At 51.7% G+C, this 25,736-nt stretch overlaps 8 protein-coding genes across 8 annotated transcripts; 3 read left to right on the top strand and 5 right to left on the bottom strand.

Moving 5' to 3' along the window:
* Nucleotides 1-622: 622 nt before the first annotated feature.
* EPUS_05675 (uncharacterized protein) lies at nucleotides 623-1,874 on the bottom strand (the record flags this gene model as incomplete). The annotated part of the gene is made up of 2 exons (XM_007803507.1): nucleotides 623-943; nucleotides 996-1,874. The coding sequence occupies 2 exons, from the start codon at nucleotides 1,872-1,874 to the stop codon at nucleotides 623-625; spliced, it is 1,200 nt and encodes a 399-aa protein (XP_007801698.1).
* A 266-nt stretch (nucleotides 1,875-2,140) lies between these two features.
* EPUS_05676 (uncharacterized protein) lies at nucleotides 2,141-5,032 on the bottom strand (the record flags this gene model as incomplete). The annotated part of the gene is made up of 4 exons (XM_007803508.1): nucleotides 2,141-3,545; nucleotides 3,593-4,395; nucleotides 4,449-4,560; nucleotides 4,608-5,032. The coding sequence occupies 4 exons, from the start codon at nucleotides 5,030-5,032 to the stop codon at nucleotides 2,141-2,143; spliced, it is 2,745 nt and encodes a 914-aa protein (XP_007801699.1).
* A 1,846-nt stretch (nucleotides 5,033-6,878) lies between these two features.
* EPUS_05677 (uncharacterized protein) lies at nucleotides 6,879-7,707 on the top strand (the record flags this gene model as incomplete). The annotated part of the gene is made up of 2 exons (XM_007803509.1): nucleotides 6,879-7,470; nucleotides 7,529-7,707. The coding sequence occupies 2 exons, from the start codon at nucleotides 6,879-6,881 to the stop codon at nucleotides 7,705-7,707; spliced, it is 771 nt and encodes a 256-aa protein (XP_007801700.1).
* Nucleotides 7,708-8,906: 1,199 nt separating this feature from the next.
* Nucleotides 8,907-12,010, bottom strand: EPUS_05678 (uncharacterized protein; the record flags this gene model as incomplete). Its single annotated transcript, XM_007803510.1, has 2 exons — nucleotides 8,907-9,064; nucleotides 9,505-12,010. 2 exons carry the CDS (start codon nucleotides 12,008-12,010, stop codon nucleotides 8,907-8,909), a joined length of 2,664 nt encoding a protein of 887 aa, XP_007801701.1.
* A 2,671-nt stretch (nucleotides 12,011-14,681) lies between these two features.
* EPUS_05679 (uncharacterized protein) lies at nucleotides 14,682-15,389 on the top strand (the record flags this gene model as incomplete). The annotated part of the gene is made up of 1 exon (XM_007803511.1): nucleotides 14,682-15,389. One exon carries the CDS (start codon nucleotides 14,682-14,684, stop codon nucleotides 15,387-15,389), a length of 708 nt encoding a protein of 235 aa, XP_007801702.1.
* Nucleotides 15,390-17,054: 1,665 nt separating this feature from the next.
* Nucleotides 17,055-18,497, top strand: EPUS_05680 (uncharacterized protein; the record flags this gene model as incomplete). The annotated part of the gene is made up of 1 exon (XM_007803512.1): nucleotides 17,055-18,497. One exon carries the CDS (start codon nucleotides 17,055-17,057, stop codon nucleotides 18,495-18,497), a length of 1,443 nt encoding a protein of 480 aa, XP_007801703.1.
* Nucleotides 18,498-19,151: 654 nt separating this feature from the next.
* Nucleotides 19,152-20,168, bottom strand: EPUS_05681 (uncharacterized protein; the record flags this gene model as incomplete). Its single annotated transcript, XM_007803513.1, has 1 exon — nucleotides 19,152-20,168. The coding sequence occupies one exon, from the start codon at nucleotides 20,166-20,168 to the stop codon at nucleotides 19,152-19,154; it is 1,017 nt and encodes a 338-aa protein (XP_007801704.1).
* Nucleotides 20,169-23,002: 2,834 nt separating this feature from the next.
* EPUS_05682 (uncharacterized protein) lies at nucleotides 23,003-25,476 on the bottom strand (the record flags this gene model as incomplete). Its single annotated transcript, XM_007803514.1, has 2 exons — nucleotides 23,003-25,167; nucleotides 25,221-25,476. The coding sequence occupies 2 exons, from the start codon at nucleotides 25,474-25,476 to the stop codon at nucleotides 23,003-23,005; spliced, it is 2,421 nt and encodes an 806-aa protein (XP_007801705.1).
* Nucleotides 25,477-25,736: the final 260 nt, after the last annotated feature.

A 25,736-nucleotide genomic window follows, 5' to 3' on the forward strand; every position in this document is an offset into this window, starting at 1 on the left:
ACAATTCGGCGCTTGTTTCTTCTACTATTGGGGGAGGCATAAGTATTCGTAGTATGGCCCTAGTATCTTTGTCTGGAAATGGGTCACAAAAATAAAGGTTAACTTAGGTACTCCTTTAGCCAACCACTGTGGAAAAAAGCGTAAGAAGCTTTTCCTACGTAGACATTAATGTGGCGCTGTAGCAGAACTAGTTGCTACTAGTACCGTGCTACGAATACTTATGCCTCCCCCCGTAGTAGAAAGGGTACGGGTACGGGTACGGTTACGGGTAAGGGTAATGGTACAATCTTCGGCCGTCCAAAGTGGCAAAGGCAGATGGAGGCAGATGGAAGCAGGACTGGTCGATCACGTGACCTCGGCGGCTGGCGTGCCTTGTCAGCTTCCAACCAGTGCAGTCGTCATATTACTCGAGTACGTACGACGATAGTAACTGGCAGCGCAGTTTTACGGGTTTACAGAGCACGCAGCCACCACGCAAGGCATATCTCAACTCTTCTCTCTCCGCCATCGACAAGGTACATGTATGGAGGACTACTCGCTCTGCAAATGGCCAGCATCACCCAAGGAGCACAGCCAGTAATTGGAAGTGATGAACGACTTGGAAAGCGTACACCTCCCTCCGCTAGCTACTTTGCCCAGAGACCGCCGTATTCCGTTTGGCTGTCATTGCGTGCCTGATGGTGCTGGTAAGAGTCTGGAATACTGTCACTGTGGTATGGGACACTGCCTCGAGCACGACGGTGTGAGTAGCGGCCAACGCGCCCGCCGCTGTGGAAGTCAGACCAATGAAAGGAGGTATACTGCCTCCAATGACCGATCTTGACAGGGATGGAACGACCGTTGGGGTGGCGGTTGTGATGTTGGTATGAATGGATAGCACAGCCGTGGTAGACGCCGGCACGTGTGTGGTAAAGAGGCCTCCCCCAAGGCTCACTAATGCTGGCTGGGCATGACATGTCAGTATTTCTCCTGTCACCACTCATGTTAAGACTCACTCCAGTGACCGGTCCTTCGAAAGCTAAACTTTTTGTAATCTCTACAGAAGTCGTCTGATTGACCACGCTCCATGACTCCGCCGCCGTATTGCAGGCCTCTCCACTCTTCTCATGTATACAGTCTCTGACCAGCACTCTAGTTGGCACCTGTCCGTCGGTGAGATCGTACCAAGCCGCGACGAAATACGCCAGTCGTGATCCCGTTGCGTCACTCTGCTGTGTAGAGTTATTGGTAGTCGCTGTGGTCGGCATTGGCACACTTCCCGTCGAGGTTGAGAACGTGACAGATTGTTCGCAATCCGTTACCGGAGCTGGGATAGAGCCAAATCCCGAAAGAACGGTTGAGCATATGGCAGAGGAGGTTCGGGTATAAAGTGTGGAGCAACCTCGGCCATCATAGGCTGTGAAAGTGGGAATTGGAGCGGACATCTGGCTCCCTCCGGTAGAGTTCAACCTTAACAGCGCCGTAGCCGCAGCTGGCAGCCTTGGTTCGATATCCGAGTCGAGTAGAGCGGAAGAAGAGCTACGAAGGGAATCTGAGACGACAGGGTTCATATTCATAGCACGCGAGCATATGGTTGCAATCGGCACAGGAATGATGGTAACAGGGATCGGTCCGATCGAGCTGGTACCGAGAGAGATGTATGTGGTAGGCCCTGTTGGTTGCCTGGTTGTTGACCCGGATGATGTTCTGGTGCTCGTCACGACTGTCGACCCGGCAGGCGTCGACAGTGGCTCAATTCCCGCAAAGGGAGCTCCCCTTTCACGTCCTGGCGCGTCAAAATGGTCTGCACCATGATGCGGGTCATGACCGGGGTGTGCGGCGACAAGCGAGAGAATGACTGCAAGGACTAGCGACAAAGGACGGAGGAAGTCCATGGCAACAAAATATGATGACTGCAATGGTGGGAGGCCCAGCGTACGACGATCAAATGGGGATGCAGGCAAAAAGACCGAAGCCCAGGAGGGGCAAACCACAATCAGCCGCATTATTCATTGTTTTTGAGGGATGAAAAGGGGAATGCAGACCCGCTCACAGAATGCTTCCAAGAGGCACGTGCACACCAGCCCTGAAAGTGCTGCCCTCCATAACATGTCATAGTCAAGCAAATGCTGCACTGCCGAGATCACCACCTAGTCTTCCTTCATACACCATCGCAGTGATCAGTATCGCCGTCTTGCTGGGGTGGTTCACTATAGATGAACTCCATCTCGGCGGCAGTCGGGAAAAAGGACGTTGATCGTTCACCCCCAGGGTATAAGATATATTCATCGTAGCCAGCGAACGCCGCCATGTTCGCTAGGTCCGACTGCGTCACGGTAAAGTTCTCCCCAGATTGGAGTATATTTGGCATCAGCATAGGACCGCCCATTGCCGGCGAGTGCTCCGATTCTGCACTGCGAGGATTACTGTAAGAAGGTTGATCGAGAGGGCCGGGCGGCTGCTCCGGAAGGTTGTCCACTTCTCTGCCGATCTTGGGCGCAGCTTCTCGAAACATTTCGTTGCAAAGAGCCCAAGCCCTCCGGGCACTGTAGCTGTCTTCGCCCAGACTGTACAGCCATCGCACTGCTTTTTTGGTGGCCCCGAATATGTCTTCGGCATCTTCCGGCATATGGCAGGAACGAAGAGACAATTCCAACAAGAGAACAACCGTGGCTTGCATGAGATAGTGGAGTAGGCAACACCATGGGCCGATCCGATTGAGACCTACTGCATTCGGCTCCTCCGGGAGCATTTGCAGCATCTCGCGTGCGGCCTCGATGCAGCTAGCTGCCGAGGCACGGTTGAAGCTTTGGGATTTAGCCGACTGGTTCGGCAATTTGCGGTCCAATCGGCATAGACAAGGACGATGCACAATAATCCGAGTGCCATAATAGAGGAAACCTAGACACATACGCAGGTGAAGATAATTCTGGTCGCGTTGCTTTCGCTTGAAATCGAGTATACTGGGCAGATTACTATGCCACTGGGCGATCCTCCGATCGTGGTCAGAGATAACCGTTTGAATTTGTGACCAACTCGTTTGCATCGCTTCAGGCGTATAGAGCTTGTTGAGAGCAGATTGAGAAATCTTGGTCAACAGGATATGATGAAGAAAGTACAAAGATGTACTGGGCGGCACATTCCTCGCCCACTCGAGGTCGAAATGCTGCGGGGCAGAGGGCGATCTTGAGACGCTGCTTGGTTTCGAACTTGAACGGGATCTGTCTGGCAACGAGGTGGTTGTACCAGAAGTGTTTGGTGATCGGTAGAGTAATCCCGGATACCTGGCATTCCTTTGCATGTCGGAACATAACAAGCTCAGAGCCTGCTGGCTCTGAAAAGCGTCTTCGTCCACTGGAGCGGGAAGAGGAGTGGTGCACGCCTCATCAGAGAGACCCGTAGGACGGCCGGTCATCATACTCAGTAGGTGTTCTAAGCCGTAGAGGGACCACCAGACGCGATATCTAATTTCTTTGGATGTGTCAGGTGTTCGAACTGACTCATTTCGCATGTTGAGCCCAAGCGCGATGGCCGCACGTACAGCAGTGCCACCGATTGTCCATGCCCTGGAACTGTCAGCGTGCAAACACCAATTTTTGAGTGGTCATCCTACCTATTTATCTGGCTTGTAGCCACAAGATAAAATGCTATCAATCCCGAAACCTGGACTTGCTGGAGGTCTGGATGGTTGAACAAGGTGTTGCCGTTCATGCTCAGCAACCTGGCCCGGGAGAAGTAAAGAAGGTGGTCCCGCTCATCTCCTCTCCAGCCCGCTTGAACCAGGTGGGCATACTTTGCCCCTATCGCGAATATCATGTTCAAGATGGCAAGCCATCTCTCACCGGGACTGACAGAGGTACCCTCCATGAACTTCCTATACTGAGAAGAAAAGGTTATCTTGCCGATGATAGGAAATGTGGGGTGAACCGATTCAAGGTAAGCGTTGAAGAGCAGATCCGCGGTCTCTCGAGGAGGGATCTCAAACCGGTCGATCGCTTCCGGCATGGATATCGAAAAATCATCGAGGTGATAGCTCGAATCATGTACGGAAAACCCTTCACAGGCGTCAGGCATGGTTTTTCTATGTTCGCTTGCGGGCGAGTAATGTGAAAAGAGTGGGGATGCACCTCCTGTTTTCTTCCTAAACTCTGTCTCCGAATCACGGTCTGTCGGGGAACCGAATTTAGTCTCTTGTCGCAATTTTTGAAGCCAGGTGACTTCCGAGTTTTTGCCCATGAAGCCTGTTGTACGAGCTTCTTCATTACGGTTGAAGTCTTCCTCAATCCTGTCCACAGCACCTGTAGAGCCTACCCCGGCAGAAGCGTCCGATTCTTCCCCAGAAGCTTCAGACACACCGTCAACTTCTCGCGACGCGTCACGAGCACCCGGCGAATCACCATAGGTGGAGACGACATCCTGCTGGTAGATTAGAAGCGAAACAGATGACAAGAATCATACCGGCTGCATACCTTATCGAGAAGTGTCTTGATCAAAATGGCATCTTCTTCGCAAACCCTGGAGCTCAAGTCTTTCAACGTGGCTTCAAAATCAGCGAACTTCTCTGCTAGGCTCCCAAAAGCTCTATCAAAGTAAGTATAGAACATCATGTGGGTGTTCTTCGGTATTACTTTTTGGCCCTATCTCTCTTTCCATCTGCATAGACACAATTGACTTTGAAATCCTGACAGTGCCTGCAAGCAGGCTTTTCTCCTGAGCACTTCGTCTTCCGTGATCTGCACGGCTCGCAAGCATGCATTACCCGATGTCGACCACCCGACTTTATGCCACCTCCAGCTGCTGAATCCCCTTTGTTTGGTAACCTTGGTATTGCCACCTTGGGCGCCTTCGCTGGTGGACGATCCATCGGAGACTTGGGCACACGAAACGCCGGGCCAGCGGGTGGCTGTGAAAGGAGACCGGAGGAGTGACGAGCAGGTTCTGAGGGTTGGTTTGGTTCATTTGAGGTCTGCGAGGCGCCTTCGGACGGCTGACGGTTAGAAGAATGTCGTTGTCCAGATTCGTCAGAATCTTTCCTAGAGCTTTGCTCCGACATCACGAAGATGCAGATTGCATGGAAGTACAGCGCTCGAGATCAACCAGCAGTCAGGTCTTGGACTCTGCTGTCATCTAAATTATTCAAGAGGTAGCCTGTGTTGTGGATGACCTCAAGCAAGCAGCTGCTGGATTGTCCAGTGCTTGTTGTCTGATCTTTAGTAAAGCAAATCATCTGTGGGGAAAGCGCCGTCTGGACAGAGCGCATGGAGCAGGCGATCACGAATGTTTTTTTACCAGGGTGATTTTCGGATATCGCAAATTCTGCCAAGGGGGGGGATGCGGAGTGGGCTGAGGATTGCAACATGAACGTGGGAACTGTGGCTTTCCACCCACATTGCGCGGAGAGGCAGATGCCACGAGTCATTGGCCATTGGATCATTGGTGTGGTCTGGAATGTTCTGGGGGGCAAATGTCCCCGTGTTCTGCAGCCAGTCTTGGGGATCGGCATATCCAGCCCCACAATACTACTACGTACAGGACACTTACTACGGCTACAAGGCATAATGGTTGTCAATACAGTGCTAGTAGTAGCTAGTTCTGAATACAGCGCAACCTTGGATTGATTGGCTATCAGAAAGTTTGACAACAGATTGTCCACTGAAATTGATTGAGTTTTATCACGTGATAAAAGCTAATACTCTTTGGGCATGAGTTCAATGAGATGAGTACGTAACTACGCAAAATTACTAGCTTGCAAGCTACCAACATTATGCCTGTAGCCGTAGTACGTAGTGCGGACCGATGGACCCTGGAGATCGAACAATCAGATGCCAGAGGGATGGGCATTCTGTCAATCCGATAAACGCACAGTGGTGCCTGAGAAGTGCCCCTGTGAATGCCATGCATCCAAATCATAACGGCGAGTTCACATACGTCACTGCTAAAGCGTACTATCAATCAAGTCCTATCATACCCCGTACTGACCCAACTCTTTTCATCATACTCCGTAAATGGACAATATCTAAGTTACAGATTTAGATAGAGAACAGCGACGGATTCACGCAGGCCAACCCTCGACAAGACCCAATTGAGCAAAGGCTTTAATGGGCTACGTAAGATCGAATTAACGAAGTAAGCTACCTAAGCTGCAACTCGTTTGCGCCTATGCAGTAGCTACAGTTTCACTTCTTCCCCATTTCCCGGCTACGCCAGGAAGTAGCAGGAACTATCCAGTGGTGGTGGCGGAAGTACGTTCCAACCAATCAGAGGATCCTGGTGTTCAAAGTTGTAGCTACAGTTTCACTTCTTCACAGGAAGTAGCAGGAACGTTCAAGTGGTGGTGGCGGAAGTACGCTCCAACCAATCAGAGGATCCTGGTGTTCAAAGTTGGAGTCTACTTAGCTCGCAGCACTCAATATACGTTAAGTACATTGTAGTACGGGCTAGGATACATACAGGTGCTGATTCGGGATCCTTCCCTGCCAGGAACGAGGTTAATTTGAGCTATGTGCTCAATGTGTGTAATTATGGATGGGCACGGAGTATTGAACTGCCAGAACACGTCCGGGGCCACACTTCACGTGTCAGAAGTATGCACTTTCTGCCTTATGGTTGGTCAATCAGCCCTGGAGATGGGCCTGGAGGCCCATACCATCCATACCTTCAAGCTTGCCCGATTAGAGAGGTGTGCTCTTGATCCTGAATTATTACTTATCATCCCTCCTCTTTCTCACGTTTGGCTCCTCTCTCTGGCCAATGGTGAATAGTCTTGCCATCCTGTCCCCGCGCTTAAGCACCGCGCTTAGATGGATAATTTCCCTCGTCCCGCCCACTTCAAGGTTGTCTCCGGATCCGCACATAACAGCTGCCTTCATCCTCGTGACTGCTTATTCCGCCTTCGAAAGATGGTGGCAACTCGCCGACACCCTGACGGGGATTTCCCTGATCCGAATAGCAGCTCACCCGTCAGCTCCCCATCCAAACCTTCATTCCCCATGACCAAGCAATCTCAATCGCCTCGCTCCACCTCCAAATCTCACCCCCAGTCGACTGCTTCCGGCTACGTCCATCAAGCCCCATACTCGCTAACGCTATGGCTCCTCTTCTCTCTCCCTCTTGTCCTCTGGGATACCCTCTACGTCTTCTTTCGCCCGCACACCATGCCGGGAGGCAAGTTTCACTCCCCAATTTGGACGCCTTATGCGCTGTATGGAACAATAGATTATGTGTATGGGTGGCCGGCATGGAATGAGCGCGAAGGGTTTACGGCGGCGCAGGCGAGCTTGAATGCTGTCGAGACCGTGTTTTATGGGTATTATCTCTGGGTCTTGTGGGCGAGGGCGAGGGCACCCCATGGAGCTGGACAGAGGAAAGACATAGCTTGGTTTGTTGGTGCGAGTGAGGAGGGGAGGAGAAAAATCGTGGAGAATGGGGGTGTGGCAGTGCTTCTGGTCTTCTCCGGGGCGGTAATGACGCTTAGTAAGACAGTGTTGTATTGTGAGTTCAGCTTGCCCGATTCTGCAATGGTTCGGAAGCATATACTAACTAACACCAGGGTTGAATGAGTATTACTCCGGGTTCGCCAACATTGGGCACAACGATTTCCTCACCTTAGTCCCATTTTGGATCATTCCCAACGGCGCCTGGCTTGTATTTCCGAGCTACGTTATCTACAGTTTGGGTAAGGAGATCTTAGACGTATTAAATAGTTCGAGCCTCAAGGCGAAGAGGTGAGCCTGATGCTTAATGGAGATGATTATAAAGGGAGCTGCTTCCACCATCAAATTCAACTCAGAAAGCCTCGGAGTGGTTGCGACCCCGTTTACCAGCCTTGGATTTGAGAGTGATAGACGCCCATTATGCTGGTAGAAAAGCAACAGCCCTTTCAGACCGGCGTTCTTTCGGCTTCGTGCCAAGCCTTTGCAAGTGGTCAGTGTATGTTCGTGCCAGTCAGCACATCTTGCTATACAAAAGGAATGTTTAGTGCGAATCTCATCATTTCTCCAGCGCAAAGCATCTCCTGGACGGGAGGCTTTGTGTTCAGCCAAGTTATCAGGACCATTCAGCCTCCTTCCACCTTCGAGACTAGACTCTATCGCCTGGTTGCTCCTCACAAATTTCGCCTTTTCTTCTATCACTGAAATGGCTGGACAATACGTTAACGAGCGAATGATGCACGTTGATAATATGCTGGCCTACCATAATCACGGATGCTTCCTACAGAGAATATTAGTCATCCTCATACGAAATGGAAATTTAACGTTGTACGTACCCGAAGCTCCAAAGGCGAGGTATCTTGTTTGTTGGAGGCGTCTAGCTCCGTCTTCATCCAAAGTGATCTTGTTTGATAGGCCGAAATCCGGATTCTTGATGAGGTGAAAATGATTCAAAGTGGCGAAATTGCATCATACGGTATGGATCTTTGGCGCGGACTACTTGCTTTACTGTGAAAATGTCAGAAGGCTGCACGACGCAGGGTTCAAAGTGATATTTCCCATTCACGATGACATCCTCTGGGCCCATCCAACAAATGATCTGGATCTAGCTGCGATCCAACCGTTCCCATGCCCTTCAGAAGCATATGTCTAATGCGTCTGACGTAATACCACACACGCCGCGGCGGAAGTTGGCAGAAAAGGTCTCGTAGGTTCTCTCGAACACGCTCTCGGAAAATTCTCATCAAGCCCCCGAGTCCAGACGTCGGTTTCAATCCCTCATACTGAGCATTCTGGCTGCTTGATCCATGTCTTTTCTGTCAGTAACACAGCGTTCCCACCTGCACATGGTCAGTAAAACAGATGCCTTCATCGTGGTAGTGAGTTCACCAAGTTTCATATGTAGAGCTTCATGGTTTGGGTAGGTTCCTTTGGGAGACTTTCCGCCAGCATCTGACCCAGGGGTTTCGAGTTCATCTTCATTCACTTTTGATGTCTTCAGTTGATACACAGCTGTTGTTGTTGTTGTTGTTGTTGTTGTTGTTGTTGTTGTTGTTGTTGTTGTTTTTGTTGTTGTTGTTGTTGGTTGTTGTTGTTGTTGTTGTTGTTGTTGTTGTTGTTGTTGTTGTTGTTGTTGTTGTTGTTGTTGTTAAAACCTAATTTCTTTGCTGCCTGCTCCAACTTTTTTCAAACACACCAATCTTGGATCATTAGGCGCATCACCGACAATCTTAAAGCTAAAGGTTCTTCACGAATTGTTGGTTGGTGACGGGTGAGAGATGTGATCACACGGGACGCTGAGCGGATCAATTGAATGGTATGGAATGTGTAAGATGAACGGAATCAGTTGAATACCCAATTAACGCCAAACAGACCAATCAATATATTATAGATGTATTACGAGTTTCCACCAGCGCGCAAAGAACAAGGAGCGAGGTCTCTTATAGGCTAGAAAAAGTCATCGGTGATAAGGTGTGTACGAGAGATTGTGACTGAGCGCACGGCTCAGAGTTTCATGGCATAGTGCCTGCTTAATCAGATTTCTCGGAAGGAAGTCAGCATCCTCTTGGTTGTAACATGTCTGAAGCGCACGTACCCGACTCCGACCCGAACGCAGGCGGGACAGGTTCTACCACCTTCGGCTGTGGGCTAAGCCGCCCACGACTCCTCCGCCAATCACGCCTACCACTCGAGGCACCGGGAGATGATCCCAAAGACGAGTATTCCGTGCCTGGAGTAAGCGAGTCCTCGGATCCCCTTGCTGACGTTGATGGCGTGGCGGGTGTAGGCGAGGCCGGAGGTCTGCGGCTTCTGGATCGCACAACATCCTCGGATCGAAAGTCGAAGGTGTTAGATGTCCAGGACGGTGCCTGAGGATTAGGAACGCTGATGTTGTTACGCTCGAGAATTGTGTCCCCAGATTCAGGTATTCCTGGTGTTGCGATCTGGGGATTGCTGCCGTTCGTGCTGCGTGTGCGCGAACTAGGTTTGAGCTGAGGTGAGTTGTGCGTTTGAGCAGCCGCCCTGACACTGGATAGCTCTTCGTTGCTTGAAGACCCTGCAACTTGCTCACCGTTCAAGGAAGCTCGAGGTCGCCTAGAGTTGAGGTTCATAGATGTACTTGTCCATAACTGATCTTGTAGGATCTCCAGTGACATGTGCAATGTGCGCTGCTTCTGCTGAGCGTACGTTCGTCTTGTAATCGTGTCTTCAGATTCTGCTGCATATTTGGAAAGCTCTGAATCGCTCATGGTGGCGATCAGATTTGAGCTGATGAGTTCTGGTAGACCGTTGAGCAAGCAACTTTCCACTGCTAGGCTGATCAGGTTGTCTGTGAAGGTTGCCAATGCATTATCGTAGTAGGCCAGCATATCAAGCAACAGTTCTGTGCAGGCAGCGCCGTTGTTGATCTGCTCGATTTTCCGGACAACGCTGCTCGAGGAAGACAAAGTAGTCCATTTTTCCTGATAATGTCGGAGATTTGTGGTATATCTTCGTGGTGTAGAATACGGTTGAAATTCTGTATATGGCTTCAATATCTCCTCAAGCTTTTGCTCAAGAGCTGCCCATCTCTTGTTCAGTTGGGGCTTAATCAGACGATGCCAAATAAGAGCGGAATTTGGAGGTGTAGTAACGCTCTCGAGAGCGGTCCATAGGAAGTTGGTTGTTGTCTCAAAGGCCGACTTCAAGTATTTCCTAGCAAGTCTTTCCCATCGCTGTGACTGGATCCTGAAGACCGTGCACGAAAGGTAAGTATCGTAGTGGTTTGGGAGCTCCTGCGACCTCCCAGCCTCAAGTATCGTACTCTGAATCAGCTGAATATAGTCGGCGGCGGTGATCGACTCTGGTGGCTCAACGCCTTGATAGTCAGATGCTTTGGCGGGCATCATGTCGGTTACGTGATACATATGTCCGTGATCTGCCATCGCCTGGGAAAAGGCATCATTCAGGTGACGGATCGTATTTCGAAGTCGTTGGTCCGGTTTATCGTTCAAGTACTTGCTCTGATATCGGCCAACTACTCCATCCTCAACCACTGTCTTGAAACTGGATTGGATATCGAGGAGAAATCGCAGCTGCTCCCCGCGAGAGGATCTGGAAGGCCCGAGAACCTTTAACTCTGAGTCGCATGCGGTTTTCTCATGCTCAATCTGAGACACGACATCTGGAAGATTTTGCCGAATCTCCTCGAGGAGGACTTTTTTCATATGCTCTCTCAAGTTGTGAATGCCAAGTCGAGCGGGGGGAAGATCGTTCCAAGGTGGTTCTCTGAAAGCTCTTTGTTCAGCAGCAGTCTGGCCGCTCTGATCGAAGGGTTCCTCTCGAGCAGAATCGCGATTGCGGACAATGTGCCATCCTCTGCTAAGCGTGTGGAATACATTCCTTGCCAGGTTAGAGAACTGCTGCTGTCTTCCTAACTGGATCAAATCTGGCTTGGTGATAATCCCTACGGTTCTGCGCCCTTCAGGGTCCACTTTCTTGACAAAGTTCAGGACCTTTTGCCCCTCAACCTCCCCTTCGGTACTGACCACTGCAAGTATGATGCTTCTCTCTCGTTTCATGTAGTCGAAGACGAGGCCTTCGACCAGCTGGTTCTTGGCATCATCGATGCCGTGGATGATTCCCGGTGTATCTATGAGCGTGAAATTGGGAAGGTCCGGTCCACTGATATCAAGTCGTAACGTGTCGTCCGATATTTGGAGCTGATCTGAGATACCTATGGACACTCTTGCTGCTTCGATAACTCTTGGAATCTGGTCAACAGACAGATTTCGCTCCTGATAGTCAAGTAAACGCTGTTTGTGAGCCTCGGATGCGTGTGGGCCTGGGATGATACTGGCAGAAGCAGTTTCAGTTGGCGTCCTTCTGAGGCAAACTTCGGTTGCAAATCGAGTGCATGTTCCATTGTTTACAGGGAAATGCACACCAGATAGAGCTTCCAAGACGGAACTCTTACCCGAGGATTGATCACCGCAAACGACAAGCTGCGGCAGGGACACATATCGATCTGCACCGCTCAACCTGAGGTTGTCGATCAGATCAATAAGCTGGACATATTCACTGTCTTGGAGTGAGGTCATGGGATCAGCTATGTCAGTCATAGTAGAAAAGATTGATTGAAAGGGAATAAAAAGAGGGAATGTAAGCGGCCTTGCGGTGTCGGTGGTTCTTGGGAGTCGTCAACGTGCTGATCGGTATGTTTAAACGCTTGAAAGGCTGGGGTTCTTGCAAGTCAGAAGCAATCATATTTATACTATCTCGCTGCACGACTCGGCGCCTATCCTGTAGGGGATATTCAGGGACTGCTTGTGAACTGCACTGTCAAGGTACCTAGCTTGCATGCTCCACAGTTGCATAAATTTAAGCACTACCGCCCACTGAGTGGGGCCAGCATATGAAACAGAAGGAATGTGCGAAACCAAGAGCTGTGCGAGATTTCAATAGAGCAGAAGCGCACCGAGCTGCCTTGGTAGCTGTCGGATCCCACAGCGTCTGATGAAACTCTGATCTCAACACCGTGACAATCAGAGGGAGATTTTAGATCCTTGCGACCGGTTTATATCATGCACTATCCAGGGTTGTGGCTCAACCCAGTATGGTGGACAAAGAGAACGGCCGCCATTTGAGTTGGGTCAAAGAGACGCGAGCTTTCTTCGCGCAGCCTGAGCTCAAGGCTACTGTGCCAGGCCCAAGCCTCAAGGCCGCACTCAGCCGCCATACATGAAGGTCAGTGACCAGCAGTTGCTTGGGGTGGGAAGCTGGTGGAAGTAATCAACAATAACGCTGGGTGGCTGCAAGTTGCAGCGTCGAGATACCAGGCCGAAGCACTCCCGAGCGGCAGCATAACTTTGAACAATGCGTTACAAGAGAGGCGTCTTTGTATTTGTCCGCCGATCAGTTTCTGTCCCTTCCTGAAGGTGTGGGTTCTGTTTGGCAAGGCTTGCTCTTCATCAGGCGAAACCCATCCACATCCTAGATAGGGTCCTTATGCACACGCACAATTGCGGCGCAGCTGGCGTCTTCTCCACCTATCACACCGGCTGTGTATATTCCGTATGCTTGCATGCAACGATCATCTGGGCTGAGTACCATGGTATGCATTGTTGGTCACAATCGAGACACATCTGGATTGAGAAAGGTCACATTGTAGGCCGGCGTCAGGGAAAGGGGTAGACGTTGACAGACGGACCCAAGTTGTGAGGGATAGAGTGAGCAAAGTACGGAGTACTCGAAACATACTCCGTAATTAGCATTGCCAATGCTAGTACGAGACGGTCGCACCGTTTGCTGATGCCAAGCGTGTGCAATGGAGAGATGTTGATGAGATGTGTGTGATTCCTGCACAGTATATTATCGGAAATTGCCGTCAAAGCGGTGGTACACAACGTCACATCACGTCGAATTGTCTCGCCCGGCCAATCATTCGTATGGAACAGAGCCCCTTCAATCAAACTTCACCAAAATGTGGACAGGTTTGGAGTTTCACAGGTGGGAAGATACTTCAATGTCAGGGGCAGTCTGAATCCAAGGTACGGAGTATTCCAAGGCTCTCCTTCGCTGTATAATGAAGGCAAATTTACCTACTAAGAATACCATCACCCAACCCTGGAATAATCGCTGGACTTCGCTATGTCAGCTCTTGGTTGCAGGTTGTTGTACCTAACGTACGGTGCCTTTTTTAAACCAGCATAGCTATGTACGGACTGGGACGGATCTCGGTCGCACACAGTCGTTCTCAGGTGGTTGGTTTGTGCTTCATGGCCGGGGAAACTTGTTAGTCGTGCAAGATGCCTGGGTACGGGTTGTGCATAATTTAAGGTGGGGACAGACGGAGGTGCTCGAGCACTAGCAACAGCCTGCTAGATCACCCTTCCTGTTGGGTTTGCCCAGGGATGATGGCTGTGGCCCGCGGCAGCAGATGCCATTGTTGTAGCTGGTTCCCTTCCTTTCCAACGCCGCTCCTTTCCGCGCACGTTTATGGCTGAATGACCGGCCTGGGTAATAGTGGGCAGACTAGGTCATCAGTGCTAGGGTCGATATTAATCTTCTTGGAGCTGCTGTGGCGGTGCTTTGGGCCAAGGCTGTGAGGTCCTGTATCCAGCGTGCGTTTTGCGGCACGTGTGAGACGAAGAACATGAACCAGCACTTCAGCACCAATGTCCGAGAGTCGAGATCCACAAGTTGTCGCCGATTTGGAAGATGTAGTCTGTTTGTCGGAGATGCATCATATATCGACCACGGTATCGACCACGGGAGAGAAATGCCAATTTGCCATGGTGCGTCTTTTGGTGCCACCCGCACCCCTGCCAGCGGTGGGGGCCACGGGGGAGTTAAATCACCCACTATCGAGGCCAAGGGCCACGAGGTGGCATGCTAATCGCCATTCGTCCGCGTCAATTCCGCAACCGGTTACGGCCCCTCCGGTCCAGCGCCTCCCCACCAGTGGCGATCTGTGTGAAGTGTTGCTATGTGAGGTACAGTACTCCGTAGCTGAGCCGAAGATCAAGTGCTACTGCGTAGTACGTAGACTGGGTACAGGATTTGACAAGGCTGCCGTCCACTTTGGCCCTTTTGAGGCTGCTTGCCCCCAATAACTCCTCTTAATTGGTTACCCCAATTTACTCGGTGGCTCAAGGGTGCCCAAGCCGCTGACCACACCAACGGAATCTTCTCTTGGGATACACAGTTTCTAGTACTATCAGTGGTCCGAGTGGTGGGATTGGGATTGAAACGATCATAGCAAGTTAACAACACACACGGCCGTTCTCAGTCATGGCTACCCCGGTCTCCAAGCAAGAACGAATTCGCCTCAATCAACAGCGGTCACGCGCAAGGCGACAGGAGTACCTTCAGGAACTCGAGAAACGGGTGCAAGGTTGTCATTTTACTTGCAGAGAAGCCGACCTTCAGCGAGAATCGTACGATCAGATAAAAAAGGAAAATCTGATCCTACGTAGCTTACTTGGTTCTCTTGGACTCAGTGACGCGCAGATTGATACGCACATCAACTCTTCGGAGCCTTCGAACGAACAGGCATCATTGCGGAATCTTCGTCCAAAGATACAATCTGGCGTCGTCCCTGCCCAGCCAGGCTCTGTCGCTCGATTTGAAAATCTGACTGATTTTCCTGTTCCTACGAATCAGAATATGATATCTTGTACTGGTGTGCCCGGCACGGCCCACAGCTGTTGCGCTTCCACATGCTCGCCAGCCCACCCTGATATCGGTGACCCGTCCTTGACAATATCCCCTACCCTGCACATGCCGCCACCACAGTACTGCCAGACCTTTCTCACGCCCTACTTCGAGCCGACCATGGGACCGCCCCGAGAAAACTCGATACTCTGTTCACAGGCACAGGATCTTACTGACCAGTACAGTATCAGTGAGAAAGATATCCAACACATTAGCCGCAGACTCGTCACTGGGTCTACCGGCGAGTTTGACCCTGGCGGAGGCTGTCGGGTGGATGGAACGTGACAGAAGAGTCGCTGGTAGCTACTCGTTCACACCCTCTGCAGCCACTTGGGCAACGTACATCATGGACAGGGTGGCTAAGACTCTCGGTTAGAGGCTCCCTGACTCCCGTCATCGCCATAGACCACCACCACAATAGTATTGCATCCATGGCTGTTTGCTGCAGTGAGGCTCCGCATCCCGGCTAGCTTTTACCTAAGGCTCATCTCTTTGGCTGCTCCGATGGTGACGAAGAAAATGAAGCAGAATATACATCTAGCGGGGCGGTCACCATTGTCTCCGAATCGATCTGTTGAACAATCTCTCCGCCTTGGAAGCGACACCAGGATGAGAGATTGTGCATAGCGGTTCGAACATATAAAAGGGAGCTGCAAATCCGGGAGCCTTCTCCTATACCAATGGGGAGCCCACAATCCTCACGCCGGGACATGTGGGCACAGTAGCACGTCAAGATGTGCCGAACAACCTCGACTCTGTCGATCATTGCCGCGTCGTTGGATTTATCTCTGGATGTCTTGTTGAACTTGCCCATACAGCGAGATCAGGGCCCACCCACCATTTTCCAGGATAGCGAGTTCTGACCTGCTAGCTTCACCTCTCCCTTTGTTTGGTGTGGGAGGTCCTAGACTTTACCAGCGGGACTTGTGCTTGAAACCCGGAAAGATGGAATAAGCTACGCTGCGCAGGACAATCTGTGCATGACCGATGTGGGTCTCCTGTTGGTCTGCTTCTTCAAGGACCAGCAACTGCTAAGAACGGTCTGTGAGTCTCCAGGGCAAGGCAGTCCCCCTTTCTTGCTCATGTAATTCCTCTGTGCTTGTCAATAGTGGTCCACCTGTACGGCCATATAAGATAGCTTTGCTCGCTAGCTTGCTGATAGAAATGCGACTTTCATGATTTATTCGATTATTTGTCCTACGAGAATGGAAATAAAGCAGCAGTCACCAAGTCTCTACAGACCAAATCCTACGTAGTATACTATAAGTGCACGGTAGTTATGGGGCACATGCACTCCACAAAGAACATCACGCACAACCCTAAAATAGCAGTCTCTTCCTTCAGCTCAGATCCATCCATTTACGTGTTGGATCTGGATCCTACCGGATTACTGTATGTCCTGTGAAGTGCGCAGACAACCTGCAGAGGCAATGACTGAGGCTATTGAAGGGATAAATTGGAGAGATCTCGATACTATCATACAGTTTGTGCTGGTTCTTACTCGAGTAGCAACACTGAACAAGCATCTAGAGGTTCGACTACTGCCCACGGAACACGGGACGGGCAAAGGCACCCGCAAGCCGTGATGGAATCTTTGCCGTCTCAGGCTGTCCGCCAAGCAATGTTTGGACCGCCTCGATTTCACGAATGCAAGTTACCTGTAACTACTCGAATTGTCTGTACGTAAACATGCTTTGCTCTCAAACAGTCCCTCGTCACGGCAGGATTTCTGATATAGTCCCGTAAATTTCACTGGGGTCTCATGCTTTTATTGCCGGTGTCTGATGATCGCTGACGGAGTCACCGAGCTCTCTACTTTCATGGTCCAGCTGGAAATGGCAATAAATAGCTTCTGAAACGCGTGCCGAATTTCATAATTGCGCGGTCTGAATTGTCTTTTTTTAACACCCAACCGAGCTGCCCTGCCTGGCCTCGTCTGAGATCCCGGTCATGAAGATATCAGGAGCAAGGGAGATAGTGGTCTGGCTGGCATGGTTCCTGTCCCTCCCAGCCTGGGCGGAGGACACGGCTTCCCCACCAATCCAGTTCTGCAAACAGGAGGATACAGTGTCGCTGGATTTCTGCGTGGCCGTCACGCCATATCAGAACGCGACATCCGCCTCCACAGACCTGTATGTGACCATCACACGGACTCGGCCCGAAACCGACGGCTGGCTGGGGGTGGGACTGGGTTCGGAAATGAACGGCGCTTTGATGTTCGTTCTCTATGACGACCCCCAAGATGGCCTGAGGACGAGCATTCGCACAGCCACGGGCCATCACGAGCCAATCGAGTTATCCGCTATGGCTATGGAGGAAGGCCAACTACTGCCAGACATCAAGGTCGTCAAATCTGCCTATGATGACCAACCACCCGGCTCATCCTCTCCACCAGACGCACGGGGAAAGCCCAGAACCGGAACAGCAAATATTCTCATCTACTCGGCGCCTCTCTGGCCCAAGACGTCAATCGACACGACTTCCGCCTCTCAACCATGGATCTGGGCCCACAACCCAACCTCGCCCACCCCGTCCGCATTGAAGATGCACTCTCGCGACGAAAACAGCGGCTACGGCTTCTTCTGGACCGACTTTGCCACCGCCCTCTCCAACCCGCCCTCATCCCGCCCTCCATTTCCCCGTCCTGACAAATCCTCGCCATCTCACCTCACCACCACGACCCCACCCCCCATCTACCGCCTCGGCGGCCCTTCCATCCGAAACTGGCTCTTCCACATCCACGGCGCGCTAGCATCCCTCTCCTTCTTGGTCCTCTACCCGCTCGGCGCCCTCCTCCTCCGCACCTCCGACAGCAGGGCATTCAATTTCCACTGGACGACGCAGGCGTTTGCCTCGGTGCTGCTCTGCCTCGGCGCGGGCCTTGGGTGGACCCTGAGCCGCAGCATCGAGCTCGCGCATCAGGGTGTCGGGCTCGCCATCGTGGCGGGCGTGGCGGGCCAGATCTTGCTGGGCTGGAGACATCACGTCGGCTTTCTCAGGACGAAGGGGGGCACGTGGATGGGGAAAATGCATGTTTGGCTGGGTAGGGGCTTGTTGATGGCCGGGTGGATGAATGTTATGCTCGGGGTGAGCGCGAGAGGGTATGGCATGCTGGTGATGCTGGCGGTGGCGGTGGTCGCTCACGCGGAGATGGTGTTCATGTTCAGGGCTTGGGGTTTTGGTATGAAGGTCCCTGGATGGGGGCTGGGGAAGAGGCTCGTGAGTCGGTTGTGGCTGGGAAGGCGGGGTGCTGGGAGGGCTGCTGCGGCTGGTGGAGTAGGAGAGGAGGAAGGGTGGGGTTGGGGTTGGGAGAGGAGTACTTTGAACTGGTTGGAGAGGATGAGGAAGAAGATGAAAATGAAGACGAAGATTATGATGAGGATGGCCGCTTGAAGGCGGACGTTGAGTGGGAGGAGAGGAGGCGGCGCGATGGGGAGGGAAAGACATCAGGAGATGGTGAGAGTGAGGGTGAGAGTAGGAGTGGGAATGGGAATGAAAGAGCAAAAAAACTTCAGAGGTTGGATGTCGTCTGAATACACTCGGATTACTGCTTGAGGCAGGTAGTAAGAAGTACTGGTATAATCTTGACTGTTATCCTGAGCCATGATTGATACTAGTACATCTCTCCCGTCCTGATACATCCCTCCAATGCAGAACTCACAGGAGCAGAGTCAAACTCAAGCCAGCCTCAGTGAGATGGTGAGATAATCTGATATAGCCTAGCCCTGATGCGCGCACCAGCCTGTTCGAGGCCGTGGACCTGCTCAATACTGTGTACTGATTCCGATGTTTCTGAGTGGGTCAGTTCGCGTTGCGGATTATTTTATGGAACTACTAACTAGTAGTTATGTGCCTGAGTGGTGAGGATGGTACAGGGCACGGCGTGGCTACTCGACCGGCTGTTTCCTGCATGCACTGCTTCAATACGCCAATCGCCGTGAAAAACATAGGCACCGGTAGAACACATCTCTTTTATTGCTCGAGCCCAGGGTTGGTTGAGCGTCCTCATCACCCCTGTTAAACATTACCATCCTTCTCTCCACCTCCTCACACCCCACCCACCAACTTCCTCCACTCCGGTGAAAGCCTCGGTAGAAAGTACACGCCCCACACGCACAGACTCGCCAGAGCCAAACCAGACACCTTCTCAAACAACGTATGAAACCAAATCGCCGTCATCAACAGCATCCACGCATCCAGCACAATAACCGCCCAAACAAAGTACTGAGTCCACAGCCGGGCCTTGACCACCGCTTCACTCTCCCAGCCGCCCACCGCTCTCTTCTCCTCCTCCGTCGTCTCCGTCGCTATCCTCGCGGCCGCCTCAGGCGAGATGTGCGGATGCGCAGCCTGTGTCTGGGTCTCGGAGATGAAGAACTCGAGAAAGAGGAAGGCGGAGGAGAGGACGAGCATGAAGAAGTGGCCGGAGATATCATGTCCGCCGAGCCATTTGCCGCCGAAGGCTTTGCACGAGAGGTGGGTGGCGACGCTGGAGAGCTCAATCCCCTCAGCTAACGAGTCGACTTTGCCGTGGTGGCGCGGGACACAGCGGCCGCCGGTGGACGTGAAGCTGCGGTCGATGAGGGCCGGCCCGAAGAACCACTGTGTTGTGAAGATCCATGTGAGAGTGATGAGGGAGTAGCGGAGGAGGGCTTGGAGGAAGTTGTTGTTCTTCGAGCCTGTGCGCGATGATGGAGGTTGCTGTTTTGGATCGTTGGTGGTGGTGAGCTGGAGGAGACCGAAGGCGAGAGTAGTCCAGAACCAGCCAATCTTGACGAAGTAGAGATTGAGGAAGTTTCCTTTGCCAGCGAAGTAGTTGAGCGTCTGGGGTGTTTGGGGGGTGTTGATGTCGGAGGCGACCCCGGGAGTAAAGGGAGCGGAGTAGGTCGATGGAGAGGCCGAAGGGGAGAGGACGGAGAAGAGAACACCCAGTGTCAATATTATAGGGTAGACCAGGAGCATGTACGGTGAAGGTCTACTCCGTGCGCGCGACGCTTCTCTTTCTGGAGAGGCCTTTGTCTGCGGACTTGAGGTGGTGCCATTACGGCGTACTGCTTGCGACATGGTAGTAGTTGACGATGGCCTTGGAAGATGACCGAAGTGGAGCTGCTGCTATGGAAACATGGAAGCGACCGTTGTTTGTTCTTTGTGTGAAAGATGGTTACCGAGTCTCGCAAAGAAATGTTGAAATGTTGAAGTGTTGAAGTGTTGAAATGTTGAAATGGTGAAATGAGAGATGCGAGATGCGAGATGCGATGACGTTGGTCCGCCAAGCCTTTTCTTTTCTTTTCCTTTCTGTGCAGGCAGGGAAGTCGCGTCGCGTCTGCAGTACGTACATTTGCTTGCTGCTAAATAACACTGTAAACACAAGTCAACAAGTCAACACCAACACCAGTCATGGGTGCTGCCTAGCGGAAGTGATCCGAAGTAGATACCATTTATTGACCGGGAATGCACACCTATATCAACCAAAGTGTCAATCAGCCTATTGCAGGTTGAATGTTTTATCGAGCCTTATCCCTATCCCAGGCTACCCTGATGTCCTTCCACCCCGGCACTGGTCCTTGACCTCAGTCATTCTATGTTCAATCGCGCTGAGATTCATTATCCTTGTCGTTGCACGCTGATCAGGTGCCCGACGCTGTTTATCCTCAAAGGAAGCGAGACTTTGAGGACGCACAAGCCGCAATCGATGTCCAAACTTCTGTCACATATAGCAACTTTGCTCGTCCTTCTCACTTGAACGAACTACTATTTTGGTCTCAGCATTTTTCAGCCTTCACAAGATCTGATACGGATCACGCGCTTTGGAGGGAGTCTTCTTACGCTACGCTACGTAACGGAGGCGATGGCCTGATACTGGATGTGTTACTGTCCATAACATGCACTTTCCTTTCAGGATCCCTACCATGGTACGCCAAGATGATCGAGATCCCTTCCAGGGGAGCCCATCTCTTAAAGCTATACCATATAGCCTCTATGTCGGTGCGGAGCCCTTTGCACAAGCCAACTCGGTACTTGTTCGAGGAACAGTGACTTTGGAGCTAGTACGGTGCTGGTCTATGGCGGTTTGCTCACCCCCAACTGTTCTAGATGCTATGTTAGGGCCTCCTTCCACGCTGACTGAGGCTGACTGAGGTAACACCCCTGGGGTCTCGATAAGTCAGTGGTGCCCATGCGCCCTCAAGAAGCCAAGCAGACGATGAGCTAGGAAACAGGCTTGCTGCATACCACTTCCCAAGGTACGCAGTAGACTGGTCTAGAATGCAACCCGCAGCGGTGGATGCCGATTGGTCTTAACTGCTGTGGGTTCTCTGTTTCGGCAATGGATCATCTTGACTTACCGAACAAGCCTAAGATATTGGTTGCTGTTAGGCATGCCCTAACACCCCGCAATAATTCACTTGGCTAGCCAACCAACTTACCCGAACCGGCATCCGGTGTCCCAGGTCTAAATTTGTATCCGATGGCATCTGGATCAGCCCAGTCTCACGATAACTAAGCGCAAGCCATAATCGACCATACTGATGAGAAAAACGTATAATTAGTTCACAGCACCTGAGCTCAGACGTGGCGTGTGATCTGGCCCGATGTGTAGTCTCGGGGCTATGTTTGCTGAATGCTCCATCGAGCAGTATCAGATTCCTATCTACACCGTTGTCTCGCGTCTTCCCTTTCCATGGGTCCACATGCCGAACCTCGAGACGAGATGGATCTACCCCCTTGCGACTTGCACAACCAACATGTCCCGTGGAAATACTGTGTGTTTTTACCCACGCACTTTTATGAATCCAGCTTTCTTTCTCCTCTCATTTCTCATCTGCCTAAACATGTTCTTTGCATCTTCCATCTAGATCTGTAACGGTTGAATCCTTCCTATTCGTTTTGCTACGCCAGTGGCCCTCAGCCTTGCTCGTCCGGGGTGGTGCTTATCTTTGGGCGCAATCATTTCAAACACGCGTTCACCCGATACCCTGGACCCGTTCTTAGCTTCCCTGACAGATTCGTGGAGATTCTGTAACGTCTATGGGAGAAGACCAGAGGTCACTCACTTCAAGCTCCGCAGAAAGCATGGCGACGTGGTCCCAAGCCCAGCCATTTTCAGGAGCCAGCAACGCATCGGCTTTCACGATACCCGAGACTGGCAGCCATATCACGGTTTTACAGAATGCTTGAGTCGCTCCGACCTGTACCCAGCGAAGAGTAAAATCAGTCCATTCGCAGGTGATCCAAAATCCCGTCGCGGATCATTGCCAGCTTGGTCCTAGCATCGCTGGAGCCTCTGTGAAGTCAAACAAAGAAGAAGCTGGTGGGCATCTAACTCGGATCTGCCTGGGTCTTGTTCCTCTTGCTGGACCTCCGGCGGCTGGGTCGAATGCGCCCGAGTGGACCTTGAGATCACTTAAGCGGGTCCAAGCTAACGTGATAAGGGGGCGTGAATATGGATACATGCCATCCCCTCACGTGCGATGTGATGAGGTGTACTCGGACATTGTGTTCGCGCTGAAAAGTCCCTATGACTGGCTGACTCTTCTTGATGGACGCCATAGCCAACCGATCAAGATAAGATATTACATAGTTGGGTTTTGAATTTGCATAGGTAGGTGGACACAACAGTAACCATCATTATAGATATGGGATTAAAAGAACATTCAACCTCCTCAACCCGTCATCACGAAGGTCATACTACTAGCCAGACACCACTCCATAGCCCACTCCCCACTCCCCACTCCCCAACTATATACACAAACCTGAATGAACGCGGAGAGAAATCGAGAAAGCAAACTCCACATGCATTGCGCCAACCCCTCCTTTCCTTCTTTAAACACTATCCCTCCATACCAGCCAGCCAGCCAAGCAAGCAGACAGCGCATCCATGCCCCATTCCCTATGCCCCCTCAACCGAGCCTCCGCTCCCGCTCCCGCTCCAGCTCCATCTCCGGCTCCGGCGTAGCCGTCCCCGCCCTCTCGCCCTTCTCAATCAACCTCCTACTCCTCCTCGCCGGCGGTGTTCCCTTTTCCATTTTCGTTTTCGACTTCATCTTCTTCTCCCCCGTCTCGCGCACACTGGCCTCGATCCTCTCGACCGCCTCTTTCACCTTGATGCCCGTCGCCAGGTCTTTCTTGGCGAGAGTCATCTTTCGAACCGGAGAGGAAGTAATAGTGGTAGTGGTGGTTACGCTTCGGGATTTGGGCGTCGACTTTGCGGGTTTGGGTTTCTCGATCTTGATGCCGCTTCCCTGCACGGCGGATTTGCGGCGGGGTTTTGGTCGCGCTTTGCTTGCTTTGCTGGCTTTGCCGGTGGGTGTGCTGGTGATGGTGGTGGTGGGGATGGGGATGGATGGCTGTTTGGGTGGGGAGGCGGATCCGGCTCGGTGGGTGAGGGTTGGCGGTGTTTGTGGCTGTGGTGGCTGGTTTTCTGGCGGCTGACTCTGCTGCTGCTGCTGTTGTGATGGTTCTGGGTGGTGCGGCCTGGAATTAGGCATGCCGGATATGGTAGGTTGGGCCGGCGTCCCTGCGTTGCCTGCGTCTTTCTGATGTTGAGAGGAGGGAGATGAGGGGGACGAAGCATCGATCATGAACAAGTCGGCGTCTTCGTCTCCATCGTCCGCTATGATGGTTCGTGGAGAAGGAGTGCACGAGCGATCTTCAAAGGCGGGTGTGCATTCTCTGTTGAGGAGATGACGCGGTGTTTCTGGCTCGATGGATTTGCGGATATCGCGATCGGGTGAGGAGGACTTGGGTGATGGAGGTGTGAACAGCTGAGATGGTGTCGAGGCGTCTCCCCTCATAAGAGGTGATGGCGGGTTGAGGTGGTAAAGGCCGGGAATCTGCCTGCTCGGGCTTGCTGTTGATTCTTCATCATCTGCTTGGTCGTGATGGCGTGCGTATAGCTGTCTGTGATGCTCGGCCATTTTTGCTTGAATACTCCTCATGGTTTCACCATCACTCCTCTGCTTCTCGGGTGATTCCAAAGCCGTGGTGAAAGAATCATCAGGATTTATCTTTGAAGGACTGTTTCCACGACCAGTACCAATCTTGATAACGGTCGCTGAAGGGCTCGGTGAGTCTTGTCTTCCTCTCGCTGTTGTAGAGCTTTCGGGCGGCTCCTCGTCATCTTGGTTGTCAAGGTGCCCATCGTCGAATGCCCACGAACGCCGGTGTGACAATTTACGTAACCTTCGTAAATGAGCCTCGTCGACTTCGCCTTCTCGGGCAATTCTTTCAGCAGTATCTTTGTCTAGCGCTTGTATGGCTTTGCTAAAGGACGACTCCAGCATCTTTTCACGAGCGGCCCTGTCGGTCCTTGGAGCCGTAGGACTAGGTATATCATGGTGTGGAGAGAAGGGATTGGACGGCCGAACTCCTTCAGAGACAGCGTGTGTGTCATCCAGCTGTTCTCCAGGCTCTTCCTCTTGCCTTGTAGCTTCAGCAGAATCATGTCCTCTGGAAAGAGATTGGTCTATCCTGCCCTCAATCTCGTCCAATGCATGGTTGCCGTTGGCATGTGTATAGAGAGGTACGTCATTCATACACCCTACCGCCTCCATACCAAGCTGATACGGAGGATTCTGATCCAGTATTTGAGCTCTACCCTCAAACCCTTCGTGATCTACCACACCATCTGCTTGTTCTCCATATGCGTTCTGGTACGCAATTCTCCAGGCATAGTATTGCTGCTCCTTGGACAAACCGGGTTCAGTCTGTCGAATTATGTTACGGAACGCTTTCTCGCTAAATTGTGCAATCTGGTCATCTTCAGACAGAACGGTTTGCGCTTCAAGGTGCTGATCTTTCGTTTGTACCTTCCTCGGCCATGGCTGCTGGTGCGGATAAAAAGGGTGGTCGGGTGAGATCTGAGGACTTCCAAATTCTTGTTGAGCGTCTAATTCTTCGTAAAATTGTGTAGGGGCATTAGGATCATATGTTCGAGCACCCTCCTTCATGTGGAGCTCCTCTCCGCCATCTTGATCGCTTTCGACATCGCTGAAAAGGTCGTCCAAGGAGCTTCTGACTGGTAATGGTGGTCTTGTAACTGGCTCGACCACCGATATTGCATGTGCTGCTTATAGGTTAGTTCTGCTCGCTCTTCGAGAAGGATAGAATGATTTCTACATGTCGTCTGCTGCTGGCCTTCAGTTGCATGGGCATCCCTGTTGGCGCCTTGTGCCATGGCAGCACTGGGACGTATATCGCCATTTCCTTCGGAAATATGATCCTGAGCCAGACCATTGTGCGTTGTGAATGACCCTGGGATAGTATCGACCAACTTCTCATGGTTCCGATGGCCTTGGTGCAATGCGTATGATTCTGGAGGTGTCTCCTTTGATGCTTGGTGCAAAGCTTCCATGAACGTTGACAAGGCTGACATGTTGCGAACAACTCAGATATACAAGAAGAACATGAACACAACACTGTCAAAGAGTCATGAGACTGTTTACTTTGGTTCACAATACCTTCAAGCAAAGCAATGCTTGATGTTGACAATATTTGCATAGGGCGCAGCAGGAATGTGGCCCGAATCAAGGAATGCAGCCCAAGCTTCACCTACCTTGCCTATTTCGCAAGGATGGCTACCCTGATGGCACGAAGTATTCCGCAAGGGAAATATGTTTGGATAGATGAGAGATA

This window comes from Endocarpon pusillum (genome assembly GCF_000464535.1).
Source record: "Endocarpon pusillum Z07020 unplaced genomic scaffold scaffold242, whole genome shotgun sequence".
NCBI lineage: Eukaryota > Fungi > Ascomycota > Eurotiomycetes > Verrucariales > Verrucariaceae > Endocarpon > Endocarpon pusillum.